General features: G+C 41.8%; 1 protein-coding gene across 6 annotated transcripts; it reads right to left on the bottom strand.

Annotated features, from left to right (window-relative positions):
* Positions 1-995: 995 nt before the first annotated feature.
* On the bottom strand, positions 996-16,019 carry syncrip (synaptotagmin binding, cytoplasmic RNA interacting protein). 6 transcript variants are annotated; one of them, XM_079638931.1, is made up of 12 exons: positions 15,655-16,019; positions 14,462-14,621; positions 11,376-11,494; positions 10,976-11,083; positions 10,787-10,900; positions 9,887-10,063; positions 9,503-9,638; positions 9,178-9,383; positions 8,148-8,297; positions 7,929-8,050; positions 4,100-4,481; positions 996-2,543 (listed from the first exon to the last, which is right to left on the bottom strand). In XM_079638931.1, exons 2-12 carry the CDS (start codon positions 14,607-14,609, stop codon positions 2,502-2,504), a joined length of 1,704 nt encoding a protein of 567 aa, XP_079495057.1. In that variant the 5' UTR covers positions 14,610-14,621; positions 15,655-16,019; the 3' UTR covers positions 996-2,501. The 6 variants fall into 6 exon arrangements, with proteins under 6 accessions (XP_079495057.1, XP_079495058.1, XP_079495055.1 ...); XM_079638932.1 differs by having other exon boundaries at positions 996-2,540; XM_079638929.1 differs by having other exon boundaries at positions 997-2,543; positions 3,943-4,481.
* Between the last annotated feature and the right edge of the window lie 3,165 nt (positions 16,020-19,184).

Genomic DNA, 19,184 nt, shown 5'->3' with positions numbered 1-19,184 from the left:
CACTGGTCTTGTGGATTTTGGTATATTTTAATGCAAAAATATTGCATATTGTACCTTTAACATGCTAAATGTGATTTTCTTTTTTTGTTAACATTTTAAAAAGCTAGTATAATCTTACAATTCAGTAATGAGAAACATAAATATAAATTAATTTATATTTTATCAACTTTAACTAGTGCTTTACTTAATTGGGTGACTTAAAAATAACATCATGCAATAATATTGAAATTACATTAACAAATTGTCTGCGTAACTTGATTCACGTGGACCCAATAAACTGTTAGACCCGATAAGAGTTGCTGAAACTCTTTGGCTGGCAAGAGTAAACTCCAAATCATGTTGTTGTTCTATCATTTAAACCTCATGATCAGCTTAGCTTGTATCTCTGCTTGGCTGGAGCGCCATCTACAGCTCGAAAAATGTTATGACAGAGCTCCTTATGGCCATTTGACCAAGCTCACTGTGCAACTATGTAGTGTTTAATGACCAACTGAGCTTTACCACTCACATTTCAACAGTCCGGTAAATAATTTACTAAGGATATTATTACTTTTAATGTCAACCAACTTAATGCATTTTTCCCAGAACAACTTACACAAAGAGCATCAGTTCTTGAATTAACAATATAGGAATAATTTGATGTTGTGAAATATTGTCACTGAACAACAACCATGTCACTGCAGATAAAAAAAGCTAATGGAAAGTAATTTTGGGGAACAGTTTGTAAACTAGCCTGATTTCAGTAACTAAAAGAACCACTGTATTTATAGTAATAAATGAAAAATGTGAAAATGCAGAGCCTTGAAGACCGTACTTGAGAGTTTGACAAAAAGTGGACATTAAAAAAAATTGTGAAAACTGAACAGAAGCACAATATAGCAGATACAGAAGTTGAAATTAAAGGCTTTTTAGTCATAACAAGTGAACGCCAAAGCCACAGAGATTAAATCATTCTAGAGACAAAACAGCATCAAGCAAGAGACACCTTTTCATTTTACAAAATTTATTTGCAGGAATGCAAAACACTTGTTATGCAGCAGTACTTTTAAAACACCATTTTTTATAAAAAATGGTCTGATGGTGATACAGAAATAATTGTGGAGTCAGTCATATTCAAAAAATCCAGTCAATACTTTTAAAGAGGCAAAACAAAAATAAACCGAAACATCAACAGAATCCCTTTTAAAAACGTATAAACCCTGTACGAGCACACGAGAGAATTGAAGTTACCAATAACATGCCCAAAAAAATGATGCATATCTTAATAACCAATCACATTAAATGTGATTAAAAAGGCAGCTATGGTGTGCCCAGTTCAGTGACATCATCCTCTCGTTACTGAGCCGGTCTGACTCCGCATCAGCACCAGCGATGGAGACGGAGCAGAGCTCGACCGCAGCCCAACGGCTCCATCCAGAGGAAGAACCGGCAGATCTGAGCCGATCCTGGCTCAACTTACCTTTAAAAACATGTGACCTGTGCACATCCAGGTGGCACAGTACACAAAAGGGATGGTGTTGGTTTCAAAACTGATCTAGCATCCATCAACGTGGACCACTTGATCTCAAAATAAAGCTTTGAAATGCAATTCATTTGGGGCGGGGGTCTGAGAAACAGCTAAAGCTTCTCAAAGTAGCTTTTTCCTCAAGTTCAAGTCTTTACAAACAAGTGACCTGTCTTCAACCTGTAACTACATCCTCAGAGCTCAGACTGACGCTTCTTTAGACTCATCACATGAGTGTCGTTCACATGCCCAGTCTGACTGTTCAGCATCATTACAAAAGGACTATGATACACTAGGTACATTGGCTCTGATGTTGCCCTTGTGCATAAGTTGAATATAAAAAGCCCTGCTTGCATTAGGTCTCAGTATGTACAGTACAGATAGGGCAGTTTCAGCCTCCAGGATGAGGTAGTTAACCAACCCTTTCCAAAAAAAAAAAAAAGGGTTCAGCAAAAGAACCATTTAACCTGGAATGCCTGGTCAATCACGCCAGGTTGTAACAACTGAGGAGAAGAAAAAAAAAAAAAAAAAAAAAAAAAACGCAAGACTCATATACAAGCTTAACATGTTCATCCTCATGATAAGCCGCAGTTAAAATGCACAAAAATATACAACAGCATCAAGCTCCTCCAAACCACTTCAAACATCTACAAAGTGCAAAATACATGTAACGTTAAGGATAAAACTCCTTTGGGCTACTTGACCTCCAGAAGTAACTGCAAAATAGCATTTTCTTTCATGACACAAGGGTTCTGGGACATTCTTATAAACTTTACAAAAAAAAAAAAAAAATTTAAATACAAAAACAAAAACAAAAGAAACCAATACACAGAGAAGAGTCCAAACATGTCTAATGGTGGCTCTGCGTTGTTGATGGCAATCTTGGAGGCAGACGGGAGAAGATATGCTTCCGTAAGGCAGGAACTGAGTCGGACCGTGGCACGGACCTTACCATCATCATCATCCGCTGGCGTGACCCCACTGAGCTAGTCAATCTTCACTGGGACATGTCAGGACCAGCCTCGACCCCTTTTCCCTGCTAGCCAGGTAACAAAAGGAACACAAATTAGAGGAGCGTTAACAATGAATACAACACAAAGGAAAAAGAAAATTCACACAAACGACGGAAGAATGTCAAAGAAAGAGAGAGAGAGAGATTGAGAGAGAAAGCAAAAGCATTCACTAGAGACTAGCGACGCTCTACGTGTTCAGGCATGCAGAGAAGCGAGCACAGGGATCAGGGAGATCAGGAGGGTCGTGAGCAGAAACACATACGAAAGGAGGAAAAACACATGCATGGCAGTTTCCCACTGTTGCTCAAATTTGGGATAATCGTGCAAGGGCAAAGAGTTAGAGCTTCCAGCGACAGACGCCTCGTCCGGAAACGCGCCGCAGCAAATTGTGCTTTCTGTGGCTTTCATCGAGTTTAGCCTCTGTCCTCGTGGAGTTTCTCTAACAAAATCCCACCGGAGCCAAAACACACGGGGACCTCGGGGGAGGAGGTGCCCAAAAACTGAGTCGAGTAAAGAAAAGTCTCTCGTGTGGACTGGGGAGTGTGTGTTTACACAAAGCTTGAGTGGAGAGAGAGATGCGGACTGAGACTCGAGAGCTGAATTTGAAGGCATGCAGAGTGAGGTAGCAGCACATGTCTACAAGCAAACCTTTAGTCCTTTTCTTCCACAAGGAGCCATAAATTTGTAGGCAATTTGAAGAGAGAGTTTGCCGAAACATGAATTTGAAACACAATTTGAGTTTTTGTACACTGGTGCGTGTATGTTTATTCAAGCAGACAAACAGCAAAGAATACAAGCCAAAATGTAAAGCCAAAAATAAGGAACAAAGTCCTTTTTTTTTTTTTTATCGGTTTCCCCAAAAACAAGACAAGCTATTTGACTAGCATTATCTTTTGTAACATACAAATAGCAATTTCTTTTTTTTTCTTCTTTTTACTTTGTTAAATACAAGTTAAAGAGACAGTGATTTTTTTTTCTTTCATTTTTCGTCTTTTTTTGTTGTTGTTGCTGCTGTTACCTACTTAAGACATGAAGAGCAAAATTCCTATGAACATACATGGTACTATAGAGCCAAATAAGACAGATTGAGCACAAAATTGCAAATTTAAAAATTTCAAATCCCGATTTTTAAAAAGTAGGAAACGACTTCCAAAACAAAACATAAAACAAAAACAGTTCGGCAGAAGCAGGTGGGAGTGACTACTGATCGAGTCCAAGCGGATTCTTAAAATATGTACAAAAAAAAAAACGCCAGGAGGAGGAGAGAGGCAACCGTTAATGGATTTGAGGGCCAATCAAGTCTCTATAAAAAGTTTTTTTTTTATTGGAAAGAAAAAGAAAAAGAGCCCTACATTCTCTACTTCCACTGTTGCCCAAAAGAATCCTGATAAAACTCCTGGTTGTCAGATTTGTAACCATAGTTACCAGAATGATCGCCACCTTGCAAGGGTTGCTGTGCAATGGGTTGCGAGCCCCAGTTCTGATTAATGGTCTGGCGCCGTTTGGAATCTGGCTGGTTGTAGCCATCAGCTTTTCGCTTGCCTCCTACATTTCCACCGCGTCCACCCCGAGCACCACGTACCCCGCGGCCTCTCGGCAGCACCCCGCCTCTGGCTCCTCCGCGCGGGCCCCGGCTGGCCCCCGGCCCGCCTCCGCGCTGGGGGAAGCCCGCCCTGCCCCGTGGAGCGCTGGCCCCTCGGCCCCGCACCGGAGACGCCCCGCCTCTCGCCCCGCCTCCGCGTCCCCCTCGGCCCCGGGCCGGCGCCTGGAAGTCATCGTAGCCGAAATACGGGTCGTCATAGCCACCCCTGTAGTTATGGTAATCGTAACCATAGTAATCGTAGTAATCTTCGTAGCCGTAATAGTCGGGCGGGTAGGAGTAGCCCACCCGACTGGCTCCCCTGCCCCGGCCCCTGGCAGGAGGCGGCATTTGAGGAGGGCCGTAGTAGTAGTAATCGTCATACCTGTGACAGAGAGAGAGCAAAGGCATGTTTAGGTATAAGATCGGCCACACAGAGCGGTTCGCATTCATGATGTCAATTGAGGGAAGGGCTGGGACAATAAATCAATGCATCGCGATTCTCTCTTGAATCGGCTCTGGGCTCGTTTTTAACCGCAGATGGCGCCCTGGGCTCGTTTTTAACCGCAGATGGCGCCCTGGGCTCGTTTTTAACCGCAGATGGCGCCCTGGGCTCGTTTTTAACCGCAGATGGCGCTCTGGGCTCGTTTTTAACCGCAGATGGCGCCCTGGGCTCGTTTTTAACCGCAGATGGCGCTCTGGGCTCGTTTTTAACCGCAGATGGCGCTCTGGGCTCGTTTTTAACCGCAGATGGCGCTCTGGGCTCGTTTTTAACCGCAGATGGCGCCCTGGGCTCGTTTTTAACCGCAGATGGCGCCCTGGGCTCGTTTTTAACCGCAGATGGCGCTCTGGGCTCGTTTTTAACCGCAGATGGCGCCCTGGGCTCGTTTTTAACCGCAGATGGCGCCCTGGGCTCGTTTTTAACCGCAGATGGCGCCCTGGGCTCGTTTTAAACCGCAGATGGCGCCCTGGGCTCGTTTTTAACCGCAGATGGCGCCCTGGGCTCGTTTTTAACCGCAGATGGCGCCCTGGGCTCGTTTTTAACCGCAGATGGCGCCCTGGGCTCGTTTTTAACCGCAGATGGCGCCCTGGGCTCGTTTTTAACCGCAGATGGCGCCCTGGGCTCGTTTTAAACCGCAGATGGCGCCCTGGGCTCGTTTTTAACCGCAGATGGCGCCCTGGGCTCGTTTTTAACCGCAGATGGCGCTCTGGGCTCGTTTTTAACCGCAGATGGCGCTCTGGGCTCGTTTTTAACCGCATGCTCAAATGCTCACAAAGAGCAGCGGTCGGGTGTTCGGTCGAGTCTGAGAATGTACTTGCTCCTCAGAATGCTTTTATGACGCGAGATTAATGTAAACAGCCCACTGTTAACACTTGTAATCCGCTTCAACCTTTTTGACCTTTATGAATGATTATTTTAATGAAGGTTCAAGTGGTGTGTAAGGCATTAGAAGCCAGCAGATTACGGCCGTTTCTAAAGCACGCAGCATCATCTGCTGTTAAAAACTAAGCTCAGAATCGATTTGAGCGAGAAACTATGCATTTGAAAAAACTTGGGATCGATCCGGAAACATTTCTTAATTCACGATGCATCGATTTATTGTCCGAGCCCTAATCGAGGGTGTCCGGTCCTGCAGAGTTCAGCTCTAAACTAGGGCTGCACGATAGGGGTGGGCGCTATACCGGTATGAACGTGACAACCGGTATTATGTTGTGCCATGATATGGATTTTGCGATACCGAGAATACCGGTTGATATTCATAAATTAAAAATTTGTAGTTATATTGTTTTGTTCAATTTGGTGCTCTTTTACAACTTTTAACACTACTAATGATGACACAGAATCGAGGCTGTACTGAACGTTTAACCTTCTCCTCTACTGTGTCCAACTCGCGGGATGCACAGGCATTAATAATCAAACACAGAGAGCATGGTAACAGTCCAAGTTAATAGAGCACAAACCCGCCTCCGTAAACACAACAGCAAGAAAGCGGGCATATTTGCAAATGCGTGAGATTTAACAGAGCTGCCAACGCATTCCTCGCGCCGCAGGAATTTTTTTTACGCACATAACGCGTCTTTGCATTGACTTAACATTGAAATCACTCGCGCCTGACGCGCTATTCGCGTCCGGTGTGAACGCACCACTACACTTTCACATGCCACACATCCATTTTCTCACGCACAGAAAAATCGCGAAGCAAAGAGGACACGGAGACCGACAGACAAGACCGAGCAGGTTACGTTACTTATGATATAAAAAGTCTCAGCTCTCAGATTCTGTCAATTTTATTACGAAATTCAAACAATATTTTTTCCCGCTTGTAAATGTGACGTGACATAGGCTATCCTATAGCGCAGGGTTCACCAAACTCGGTCCTGGAGGGCCGCTGTCCTGCAGAGTTTAGCTCCAACCCCAAATAAACACACCTGAACCAGCTAATCAAGGTCTCACTAGGCATACTAGAAACTTTCAGGCAGGTGTGTTGAACTTGGTTGGAGCTAAACTCTGCAGGACAGCGGCCCTCCAGGACCGAGTTTGGTGACCCCTGCTATAGCGCATCAGTTCAAGCGGCACGTGAACCGATCATCTCTAGGCTACTAGTAAATAAACACGAAGGAACAATGTTGAGAGATACATACAACTTACCGAAATGTATATTCCTCATACTCATACATAATATCGATCAATCAGTGTTTTTTCAACTGCGAAAAGAGGTCAATAACAGCTGGAGAACAATTATGTCATAACATTTACCTCAGGAAAGCCATTTAATGACCATATAGAACGTTAGTTGGCTAGAAAAAAGAGCTATATAGAGTATTTTGCTAAATATGTGCACTATATTACATTTTTATTATATATATTTTTTACGTCATTAAATAAAGTTTTTATAATAAACGCATTATATTTAATTTGAGTTATTTTTAACCTTCAATTTTAGGCTACTACCAGCTGATATAGGCTCTCTGTGTTTACAGCATTAGGTGAGGGGTTTTTTTCTTGAGAAAATGAACACCCATCTTGTGTACCTAATATATCCAAATGAGTCACTAATATCAAATCACAAGAATTGAATTCGTGAAATTTGTGTCAAGCAATAATACAAAACCATAGCTTACCATAAATTGTAGGTATATAAACATTGTACCCCATAAAAAATTGTAAAATATTTTTCATTTCTATGTCCAATGTAATCCCTCACCTTTTTCTAGTTATATAGGGTTTAAATGCATATTTTGCCTGTCATTTAACTAAGGTGGAAATGTGATTCCAAATTTTTTTTCTCATATCGCAATATAATATCGATATCGTCCGGACATCGGAAAATATTGTGATATGTATTTTTGCTCATATCGCCCACCCCTACTGCACGATATTGAAAAAAAAAAAAAAAAAAAGTACGTTGCGGTATTTTGTTTTTCTCTAATATATTTATATGCGATATAAAAACAATTTCACCAGATTATTTCAATATAGCTCTACTTGAAAATAATGACTCATTCTAGAATAATTGGGGAGATTTTGTAAAGGAGTAAATCTGCATTGAAAATTATAAAAACAAATCACAGACGCATCACATGCGTTCTGAAACGGGAGCAGCTGCTCCGTGCGGATCACGGATCAACTACGATCCCTATACATGACATCGCACATCCTGCGATGTGACTATGGTGGGATGCGCACATCGCGATATCAATGCCAAAATGATACATCGTGCAGCCCTACTCCAAACCTTATCAAACACACTAGAGTCTTCAAGATGCCGTGAGAACCAGCGTTTCGGAGCAGAAATCTGCAGGAGCAGGGCAGTACACCTGTGAAACTCACATTTGCGTCTTGGCTGCTTGACGCTGCGCCTTCCTCTCTTTACGCTTCTGGTCGGGTGGTTTGGCGAACACGATGTCAATGTGTTCTCCCTCTAAATCTTTGCCGTTCATTTCTGCCAGCGCCTGTGAACATCCACGACATCACACAACTGTAATAACCATTAAAAAAACAAAAAAACACTTTCGTACCTCATTAAGTGCCATTCAAAGCGGTTCTCACCTTGACTGCTCCATCCCTCTCGTCGAAGTGAATGAAGGCGTAGTCTTTCAGTTTCTTTACTCGCTCCAGTTTGCCAAACTGGCCGAATGCTTTTTCAAGTATTTCCTCTGTGACGCTGTTTGCCAGGTTCCTGACAAACAACACTTTCACCTAGAAGCAGATGACATGACAACGTGAGCTCTGACAGATCCTAAATATTAGCGTTTAGATCAGGTGTAAACTGGCCCTTGGTGTTTTCAACCGGTCATTTCATGCGCTTTCTCTGATCTCACCAGGTGCAAATGCCCTCTGAAACACATTTAAATCCAATCTCTCAAAACCACTTCAGGAGGTCTGGGCCGCATTCCTGATGAAACTGGACAAGTGTAAATGCATCTGGTTGTTGAAAGCACACCATCTCCCAAATATATATAAAAGAAATTGTCAGAGCATGTTATAGGCTATATGAAGTATTGTAGCCAGATGTTACGGTGCTACTCCAACACGCATCACCGCAGATGAATCTGTATCTCTTCAGCAAACCAACGCACAAACTACCACAAATGAAACAAAGTCAGTTGCAGACACTCAAAACAATAATCTTCATTAGAAGCAGTGAGACTAAATGGTCTTACCACTGATGATGCTGCACTCCCTCATATTGCAGACTTTAATCTTGAAATTAGCGGATTATCAATAAAATGCAGCTCATATCGGTTGCATTCATTGACGTGAACTCAAATGTGCATATAGCGCAGGAATCAATGATTGTATTTTTGGAAACTCATTTCTGTGACCAGGAGTAAATTAATCGGATAGCTATCCGATCAGTAAAGACGCATGAAGTGACCAGGTGTAAACAGGCCCCAGTGGATAACTCAGCATCAGGCTGGAGTGCAGAGCTAACCAACATGTGCAGTCTTGGAGGACGTCAAGTTAGCATGAAACGCTAGTGCTTCAGAACGGCGTACACAACCCATCGTCAGCAGTCCCATGAGAAAGTGATCCGCATAAACCCCTGGTTTTGCCCTGTCAGTGATCATGTTCTGACCTTCGCCATGACCTCCGGGTCGGGATCCTCGATAGGGTCGGCCCACTCGACGGTGACCACGTTGCCCCACACCTTCACCTTCCCGCTCATGAGCCTCCGTCGAGCCTGCGCTGCTGTTTTGTGGTCCTCGTACTCCAAAAAACAGAAGCCCCTGTTCTTTTTCTTATCATCCGGCTGATGGTAAAGGATTACGTCAGTAAGACCCTCTACCAAAAAACAAAAGAAAGAAACATTAAATGTATCTTTAAAGAATCTAAGTGAACGAAGCACGTGAAGAAAACGCAGATGCGCAGGAACGCGCCCTCATGTTCAAGGCAAAACTCACCCGTGACTTTGGAAAACTCTTCAACAATCTGTTCTTTTGTCTTGCTCTTGGGAATGGAGCCCACAAAGAGTCTGTTGTTGGCCACTGATATACACACACCAATATGTTTGCCCGGGCGAATTTCATGATTGTTACACTGGGAGAAGAAAAACAGATTGAATACTTGAACTGTTGCATTAGTAAAGCCTCACTTGCAAAGCTACACCCATGTCTATCACTAGCCAACTGCATATTTCTGGAGGATATGGGACCCCCCACAAACACCATAATTAGGTTTTCTAAAGTTTGATTGAGTCCAGTTCTTTTAGCCATGCATTTACACTTGAAGACAGAAGCAGCAGGTATATGGTCATGAATGGACCTGTACGGATTAGCATGTCTTACTAGCTTGACAGCCTCCTGTGCAGCCTCTTTAGTGCAGAAAGTGAGGAAGGCATAGCCCCTGTTCAGGCCGCTCAGAGGGTCCATCATTAGGCGGAGGTCCCAGATTGGCCCGGCCTTCTCAAACAGAGGCACGAGCTCATCTTCAAACAAGTCCCTCGGAATCTTCCCAACGAAGATCTGCAGCACGGAGAGAATAGAGACGTTAATGAGCCGGTCTGACGGATCAGAGCTCGTATAAACACCCACCAAGCAATATGAGTTCATGAACTTTATCTTCAATGTATCAGCAAACTGATGCACTGAAAAATAGTGATTCATTAATGAATTGCCTGAAATAAAATTACAATTGATTGAACATTAAATTAAAATGTAAACTAATTTTATTTCAGCTAGTTTCCAAGGCAACATTTCATTTTCATTTAGTTCATGTACAAAAAACAACAACTATATTTTGTGAGACTACAATGATAAGAAATCATAGATTTAACCGTTTTGTTCCTCTAGTGAGTGGAGTGTTATGATGTGGCCAGGAAAGCACAATACACACTAACAGATCCCATTCACAAACAACCAGAGCCTGTGAACACCGGAAATCTTGCAAAATCTCTCGCATTAAACGTGACTTTAGAGTAAACAAACATGATGGATGACTGGACAGCAAAGGGTTTCATACTGTTTACAACTAAGCGAATAACACAAAAAGCTCTTTGCCGAGAGCATATCAGGGCCTTTGGTGTACAGCAGACAGACGGCACTCTAACGTGGAGAGGCTGTCGAGTCAGATCTTAGCGGTAACTGTCATCGTAACAAAGTTACTCCAGCACAGTGTACATAAGTCATCATTTACACAGCCTTTGAAGCACCCGATCTAGCGCTTCACGGTCTCACGAGTTTGATTACCTCTGTCCCGATCGAGGGCTGGGCTCCTGTGTAGACGGACTCTGGCGGAGGCCCACCGTACTTGCGCTGACCTGTGGTGACATCAAGGGTGTAGCCGGTTCTATCAAGCAAAGTCTGAAACAAGAGCAAACCAATGAATCAACAGGCACGCTTTTAGTGGAAATTAACTGTTAAAAGGCCAAAACGCACCTTAATTTTTGCCTCATCTGGTCCTTTAGTGGAATCTAGAACTTTGGTCCCCTGTTTCTCTCTCTGCCTGTAGGTCTTCATCACTCCACAGAGAAAGGCACTTTTGTTCTGGGTTACAGAGAGAGAAAAACCTTTCAGAATTAATGTGAATTTTTTTTTTTATTAATGATTCTTGGTGTTTGCTTTTTTTTTTTGCTTCTTGTGTGAATTTTATTTTAAAGCACAGTGCATTGGAATGTTGTAACATGTAGATACGAGTATATGGAATGATTGTTTTTAATGCAAGTTATTTTTAGTTTGTGAATGTGATGCCACTGCCCTAATATAATTGCCCCTTGTGGGATTAATAAAGTGGTTAACTTAACCCGAGCCTCTCCCACAGCCCAGCGAGTGGCCTCACCTGCACATGGGATAGGTCGCTCTCCTTGAACTGGAGCAGAACATGCAGTGCCCCTTCCTCATTGAACTCCTTCAGTGCTTCGATGGCCCTCTCGTCCAGGTCACTGTGCGCCACCAGGCCTGCGGGAGAAAACCAGCGAAACCTCAGCGCTGACACGTGACCTCACCAACCACAGGACGCCCTGCGGCCCGTCCAGTCAGAGCATTCAATATTCATCAGGGGTTCTCTGAGAGAGAGTTCGTGTGTATCATCATGTGGACTGGGCTTCAGTACAGACTTCAGGAATGGAAGCACTGCTAATGACTTCTGCGGTCACTTGAGAATACGGGATAAACACTTTTAAAGTTATTTTATCGGCATTGGCTGATAAGCGTTTCTGTTTAGCCGTTAAGTGTTGGAGGCAACATTTTGACAGGTGGTAGCATTAAAAATAAGTCCCGGCACTGAGACCCTTAGCTCACATCCTCCATCTTCATTAGGTTAGTCTAACAGTTCTGTCTGATTATTAGACCGGTTTAAAGAAAGTGAACTCTAGCAAAGTAATATAGTTTTTACTTTTCTATTAGTAGGAGAAAGGAAAATGCTTTAATACCTTCAAATACTCTCAACATTCAGTAAATATGCATTTCTGTGAATTAAAACAAGTCTTTGAACATCTGAAACATATCACAAGCCTCAACACGCATGTCTTCTGCAGTGTACATGTGTAGCCTGCATAAAAACTAAAGTACTCTTCTCCGTGATGTTACATCCATGTGAACTGATGCGGACATTTCAAACGAAGCATGTAAAATTAGCACTATCTGGTCTCGTTTGAGAAAATGCCTCCCAATGTATACTAACATACCATATTTCTGAACATTTATAAAAAACACAAGGATTACAGAATCAAGAAATTACTATCTAAAGTAAATCTGTAAAATAAAAAAATATTTTATTTATTTAAACGTTTATTTGAATAGAGACAGAACAAAAAAAAAACATGATTCCAGTCGAAAGCTGGAAAATATGTATTGCATATCGAGAGTATAGCATATGCTAATTTGCATCTCGGGTCCCTAGGAAGGCTTTTCTAAAACAAAAATAAATAAATCAATAAAAAAATTACTAGTCATTGATTATGCAGCATATTTATACACATGCATACCTAAATAACCTGTACCCTATTTTAAGGATGCTTCCAACCCTGGCATCATGAATAATTAATAATAATAAAAAATTAATTACATTTAAATAAGCGTACAGCTGTTGTTTATTTTAGACCATTATTTTACATCAATGTAAAACTTTATATCACATACTGCTTTAAACTCATCTGACAAAAAAAAATTGCACATTGATATATTTTCCTAATTTAAAAAAAGTTAAAAAAAATATATTTATTGAAGCAATTGTTATGCAGGTGTTATTTATCTCTAAACCAGGTAGTCTGATCTCACACACAGCCTACTGGCTTTACAACGGCCACAGTGTTCTCTAACCCATTTGTGCCGGATGCTGCGCGCCGAAACATTATATCTACCGCCGGTTACTGCGTTGCGCAACTCTGAACCTCCTGCCGGCTGCTGCGTAGCGCAGCATTTTGTATTCGTCATACTTTTAATGACACGTGCAGCATATAACGCACTGTCATAGGTTCAAATACACACGAGGTGGGTCTTGTTGAGTTTTCAAAGACCACGTGACCACCCAAATGTACTGTGGTTCGCTGAAAATCACGTCAATCAATCAGACATACACGCGCATTTGTTTTGGATTTTTGAAGACGCGAGTGCGAAAATGGCAACGACAGAAGAGGATTTTGACAGCGAGGGCAGTGACATTGACTTGGAAGATAGTGAGGAGTTTGGAAGATAGTGAGGAGTTTAGTGAGAAGTTTTGCACCTTCCTCTGCACCGCGAGTGCTTCATGTACCAAATGTACCACGTCGTTCGTCACAAATGATTTGATCTGACTCTTGTCTGTCTCTCTCTCTCTCTCTGTGTGTGTGTGTGTGTGTGTGTGTGTGTGTGTGTGCGTGTGTGTGTGTGCGCGTGTGTGTGCGTGTATGTATGTGTGCGTGCGTGCGTGCGTGCGTGTGTGTGTGCGTGCGCGTCTATCTGTGCGAGGATAATGCTGATAAAGCCAAAGAGGAGAGATTTGAGCCATGGAGCTCAGAGACTGATACTCTTCCCAGTTCCTCCTCAGGACTTTCCCCACCTCTCTCTGATAACAAGATGCCTTGTTCAGTGTGTTGGCATGTTTAAAATGTTATTTGTTATATTTTATATAATTGATTTATATATAAAAAAAAAAAAATTTCTTCCCCATATGATTTTGAGAATTTTTTGAAAAATGTGTTGTTATGTTAGTGCTAAGGGAGCATGTTTTAATCAAACCTGTGATTCTTACCTTCAAAATGTATTTTATTTCATGTTTCTAAGTGCTACAGAGGCTTAGATATTCAGGTTTTGGTAGACGTAGACAATTCGTAGTATTTTTTCAGAAAACCCTCAGGAGATAAGGACATTTATCCTAGAATAACATAGGTTTTTATAGGCGTTTTTAGCAGGCGTTTTAGGAGTAAATGGGCTAAGATACTGGCAATCAAAACACGACTACTGGGATAGCATTGATGGAAATCGCAGTCTCTAACACTTCACCCGCTAGCATTAACAGTTCTCCCTATTAATATAGTGATATGAATATGAACGATTGTCCGGGCAGTCCTCTCACCCCCCTCAGCATCTGTCAGTGATAAGCCATAGGGGCGCATCACCTGTCCCGCTCCAGACAGCTGCCTCTATTGTCCCAGCACACGCCCAGCTGGCCCGCGTCCCCCGGGACACCCCCACCCCCGCTAACAACGAGCTAATCCCCTCTCAGGACACGCTCAATCCAGCCTTTATTTCTGCGGCCCGGCGTGTCATTGCGACTCAGCATCATGTAGCGCTGCAGTACCCATTTTGCGGTGAAACCACACAAAGTTGCTAATTACCTGCCAATTCCCTATGCAAGAAAACATGACACGTACAGTTCAACATGCATTGAATGTGATACAAAAAAGGATGAGGAGTCAATTTGGAAGGGTCCGAGTTTTGGCTTACCTGCTAGGTAAATTTCATCTAGCTTTTCAGCAACTTTTTGTGGTAAACCAGCTTCTAATAAAGTGTTGAAGTGGTCAGAATGGGTAACTGCAGCAGTCGAGTCCATTGGTTCTTCTGTACCATTCCCATTAATATGTTCTGTGGCCATGTCTCCAGAAATCTGTTCAAATGCAATGAGCCAAATTATTGCAGGTTTGGGTAGACAATTACACAAATTACGTGGGTACTCTATTTTATGAGTAGGGTTCCATAAAGTCAGTATTGCAATCTCAAAATCACCCAGGTTGCTTTAACCTGCATGCAATGCTAAATATAGCGTTTCATATTTACTTACACAATTACGCATAAATCATCCCAGCGAAAGACCCACCCAAACCCCTAACACAGACAGGGTAAATCTTCCTCACTCCACAAACCATCAGCCCGGACACTTATCTAACTTACAAAGTTTGCAACCACAGAAAACAAGTGCTGTCCATGTGCTCATGTGTGTGATATTTCAGCCCCTCACTCAACCATCTTCCTTCATTATAATGAACCCGAGCTCATTCACTCTAAACTCCAGAAAGACTAAATCTGATTATAAACAGCACCTACGACCGCTATACGTGCGTGTGCACACATTAAGAAAGCGTTCTGCTAAAAACACACGTGCGCGCGTCGGCTCTATCTGTTGGCGCGCGTGCAGCACTGGGTCTCGGGCCCTGCACAACTACACACACCAACAAAATCACCATTAAAACAGCTGCAAGACGACAACGAGTTGCGCAAAACGTACCATTAATACATTTTCCACAAAAAAATCCTTGCACAGTTTCAAGATAAAACCAATTTAGTGTGTTAAATCTGATTCCGCCGCGCGTCTTCAGTCAATGTAACGTTAGCTGCATTAGCATACTAACCCAGCAGCGTGACTCATAGTGCTATACACACGCACACAACATGAGCGAATCTAGTGTGCAACCACATACTGTAATTACTTATACAAATACACACCTGGCTACACATTTACGCGTTTAATGTGTTTTAAAGGCCTACTTTCACACGGCTAGCGCGTGTTTAGCGTGTCCGGTAAAACCCCTCCCCCCGCGCGCGCGCGCCCCCCCAGCACATTGTTTCCAAACACCGGTTAAATAAACGCCAGCGCCGCGAGAAACGCCACGAAAGCTCGCACAGCGCTGCCGCACGCTTACCTGGCGATGATCTGCTGGTCTGCTCGGGTGTGTGAGTGCTGAATATGTGGCGGGTAAGTGACTCCCCGGCGGAGCTCCGCTGGATTCCCAATAATGTAAAATGGCGGGCGGCACTGCTCACGCGCGCGCGCACTCACGGCCGCGCGCATCGATGGGGTTTCCGACGCACCCGATCACGGGCCTTTCACACAACACACCAATAAAAGCGCAACTATACAGGAGAACCAACTCTGTGAAACAATAGGAAATAAACGATATAGTTTGTAAACGTGAGCAGCATCATAAATGTATTATTATTTTTAATGAGAACTTTGTGAAATGGACCCTGCTTGTGTCCACCAGTCGGGCGTTTATTATTATGACACGTGATGCATTCACGGATGGAGCCTAGACAAAACAAGTGACCCAAATACCTACACCTGAATTCAAAACGATTACAATTATTAATTTATATTTTTTAGCCTATTTGTAGGTTATCAAAACTAAATGTGCGGTTGTCTATCAGCTGTCCTGCCTACTGGCATACAACATGTAAAATTAAAATAATTGGCAAAATGATTAATTGTAATTCTCTACAGACTTGCTTTCCACACACTGATCTATAGATTATTATAGAATAGACCAGTGTTTCAGCCATGTTTCCAATCAAGATGCCGTTCCAACATCACAACTCATGCAATCTAGAATTAAGAGTTTCTCACTATAGGCTATGACTTTGCTCAGTCATTCTTGTGCTCTGAACTCATAATGATTATATTTCAATTCAGACTCCACTGCTTGAAGGCCACATAAGTGTCCAGGAGCAAAGATGGCCGACCTCGAATTGCCTTCATGCTCCAGTTGACCAGCTGCCATTGAGTTGAATGGCAATGCATTAATCCTCATATCCAGACTCAGCACTGGGCATACTGTCCTTAATCTCTATATTTTTATCAAGGGGAAAAGTTCATCTGATCTTTTTTCTCTCCTTAATATCATTACTATCAATTAATAATTAATATAATATCGTCACACTGGTGGTGTACAGCATACACACGAATACAACACCTTATGGACACACTGGCAATTGAATCACCATTGGCTAATTGTTTATTTATTTTGTAGCCAGACACAAAGACAAATATACACAAAGATTGGTGTTTCGTGGCCTCACTCTGCGTATTTTGAAGAATGCATCAGGCGTATCCTTTGTGTCCTCCAATCAGGCGCAATCCTTTGCTCACACTCTAATAAAAAGAGGCAGAAAATGAGACGACACTGAGCTTGCTTGAATTCATTATAAAATCTAAGACAAAAAAAACACTATTTCTGAGATGTGGGAAACTTGAGTATATCTTTAGCTGGATTCTTAATTAAGAATTGTGCTGTTTGATGTTGTGGTCCTCAAGTCTAACTAAGGCAGGCTTGTGTGGTTTAGTCCTCCTTATACTGATCTGACACCCAGAGGGGGGAAGAGGTGAGAAATTGTGAGTCATTGGCTATATCCGAAATCGCCACCCTAAACCCTCATTCACTAGTATTCCCTATACATTAGTCCACTAATACAGTTCACTTGAAGGAGTGAATGAAAATGAGTCAACGAATTCGGACTGCCGTTGAACGTACATTGGCTGTACATTTGTTATTGCAGTGCATTGTGGGATTGAATAAATGCACTCAATAACGTCCACTGTGGTTTTGGACACCACTACAAATGTCTGTCCCTTCAAATAATGCCCTATTTGAGGGTATAGGGGGCGATTTCTGATTCAGCCATTGAGTCATTTATTCAAACAATTCGTTCATACGACTCATTCAGTTACAAAACACTGTTTTGTAGTGATACTTTACATTTTAACAGTGAAATAGAACATACCATAAACAGTCTATAATGTGTCTAAAATGTTAGTAACTTAATATTAACTACTTGTTTATTGAACAAGAAAATGAATGTAACATATTTGCAATCGTGATAATATTCAGCAAAACAGCACCCTTGGTAGTGTTATGTTGAACTATACCATATGTTATAAACAAAAAAACTCAATATTTAAAATTTTACCTCAGTTTGTTTCTTCTGTGAGTTTCTTTATGTGTGCTGTTATGCTCATTTGTTTTGATTTCTCCACTAAAGTCTCTCACAAAGAGACAGGCAGCTCAAGGCGCGAGTTCACAATGAATGTAATAAAGTCAGAATCATTCTTGCGTTTCGATACTTCCCTAGTTATTCTTTATCATTAACGTTTGAAGCTACTTTTCCAGTCAGGCAAGTAAAATTCTCTTTCACTTAACCCTTATAAAAAAATAAAAAATAAACACTTGTCCCGGACAAGCACACAAGCAGCCCTAAAATGCAAAGCTGAACCAAAGCAGTGCCTCCTCAAAACACTCAAATATTACAAAATGTGACAGTAAAAAGTGTGCAAATAACTTTTTTCTAAAGTAACACTGTTCTACAGCGACACCAGAATTGAGAATGAATGGGAGAAAGTCTCCATGGGAGAAAGAATCCAAAAAGTCTGGATTTCGCAGATTCATTTACTCTCAGGATAAGCATCCCAATGCAAAGAGACTAATATTAGCAAAGATGCCATTCAGTTGATTAAAAGCAGAGTTGTATGAGAGGTGTCTTCTTTTCCAGCGGACCTGAATAACAGCATAACCCTGGTATGAATGAACTAATTAGCCGTGTGGTTGACTGAAAATTAAGTCTTTAGTCACGGCATAAGCTGAGTGAGTCCTGAACAGTGCTAAGCCAAAGCATCTGCCTCCTGTTGTGTTTTCTGATAATATACCAACAAGTCATCATGCTGTGATTTTATAGTGAACGTGATGGATTATAGCGTGTCAGTAATGAGGGACTGAACCATTTAAAGCTCTCTGTAGCCTATGTAATGAGCAGAGCTTTTAAACACAGGTGGTTCACTCAGGAATGTGTACAGCTTTTTAGATTTATGTAAGCTTAAAATAATGTCTGGGGTTAAAGGGATCATAGATGATCATTCTGTCATAATTTATAACTCATGTCGTTCAAACCTCTATTACTTTCTTTTTTCTATTGAACACGAAGAACACATTGTGAGGAGTGTTTTTTCCGTCTATACAATGGAAGTCAATGGTCACAAAAACTGTTTGGTTACCAGCATTGTTAAAAAAACCTTTTTTATGTTCCACAGAAAAAGGAAAGTCATAGAATTTTGGAGCAACAGAAGTAAAAGATGACAGAATAAAAAATTTTGGGATAACCTTTTAAGTGTGATGAAAGAAAACTAATATGTGTATGATCATACTTGAAAAAAAAAGGATTATTACAGATGGGAACATGGAAACATACTGAATTAGGAACGGCCCAGTCAATGAAAGGAAGGCTGTAGATAACCCTCTTTTGAAATCTTGTTTACATCTGTTATTTTATGTTTTATAATTAACATTGGGTGTTTGAATTTACAATCTTCACTCAGCTTCATTAGTTTAATTTCAATTAAACGTTATAGCATGTTAAAAGTTTAAAAGTAAACAGGAGTTTGACGTATTAATGGACGCGTTGTTTT

Source organism: Phoxinus phoxinus, assembly GCF_949152265.1.
Source record: "Phoxinus phoxinus genome assembly, chromosome: 16".
Lineage (NCBI taxonomy): Eukaryota > Metazoa > Chordata > Actinopteri > Cypriniformes > Leuciscidae > Phoxinus > Phoxinus phoxinus.
Note: the sequence above shows the minus strand (reverse complement) of the source record. Positions and strands in the feature narration are given on the sequence as shown.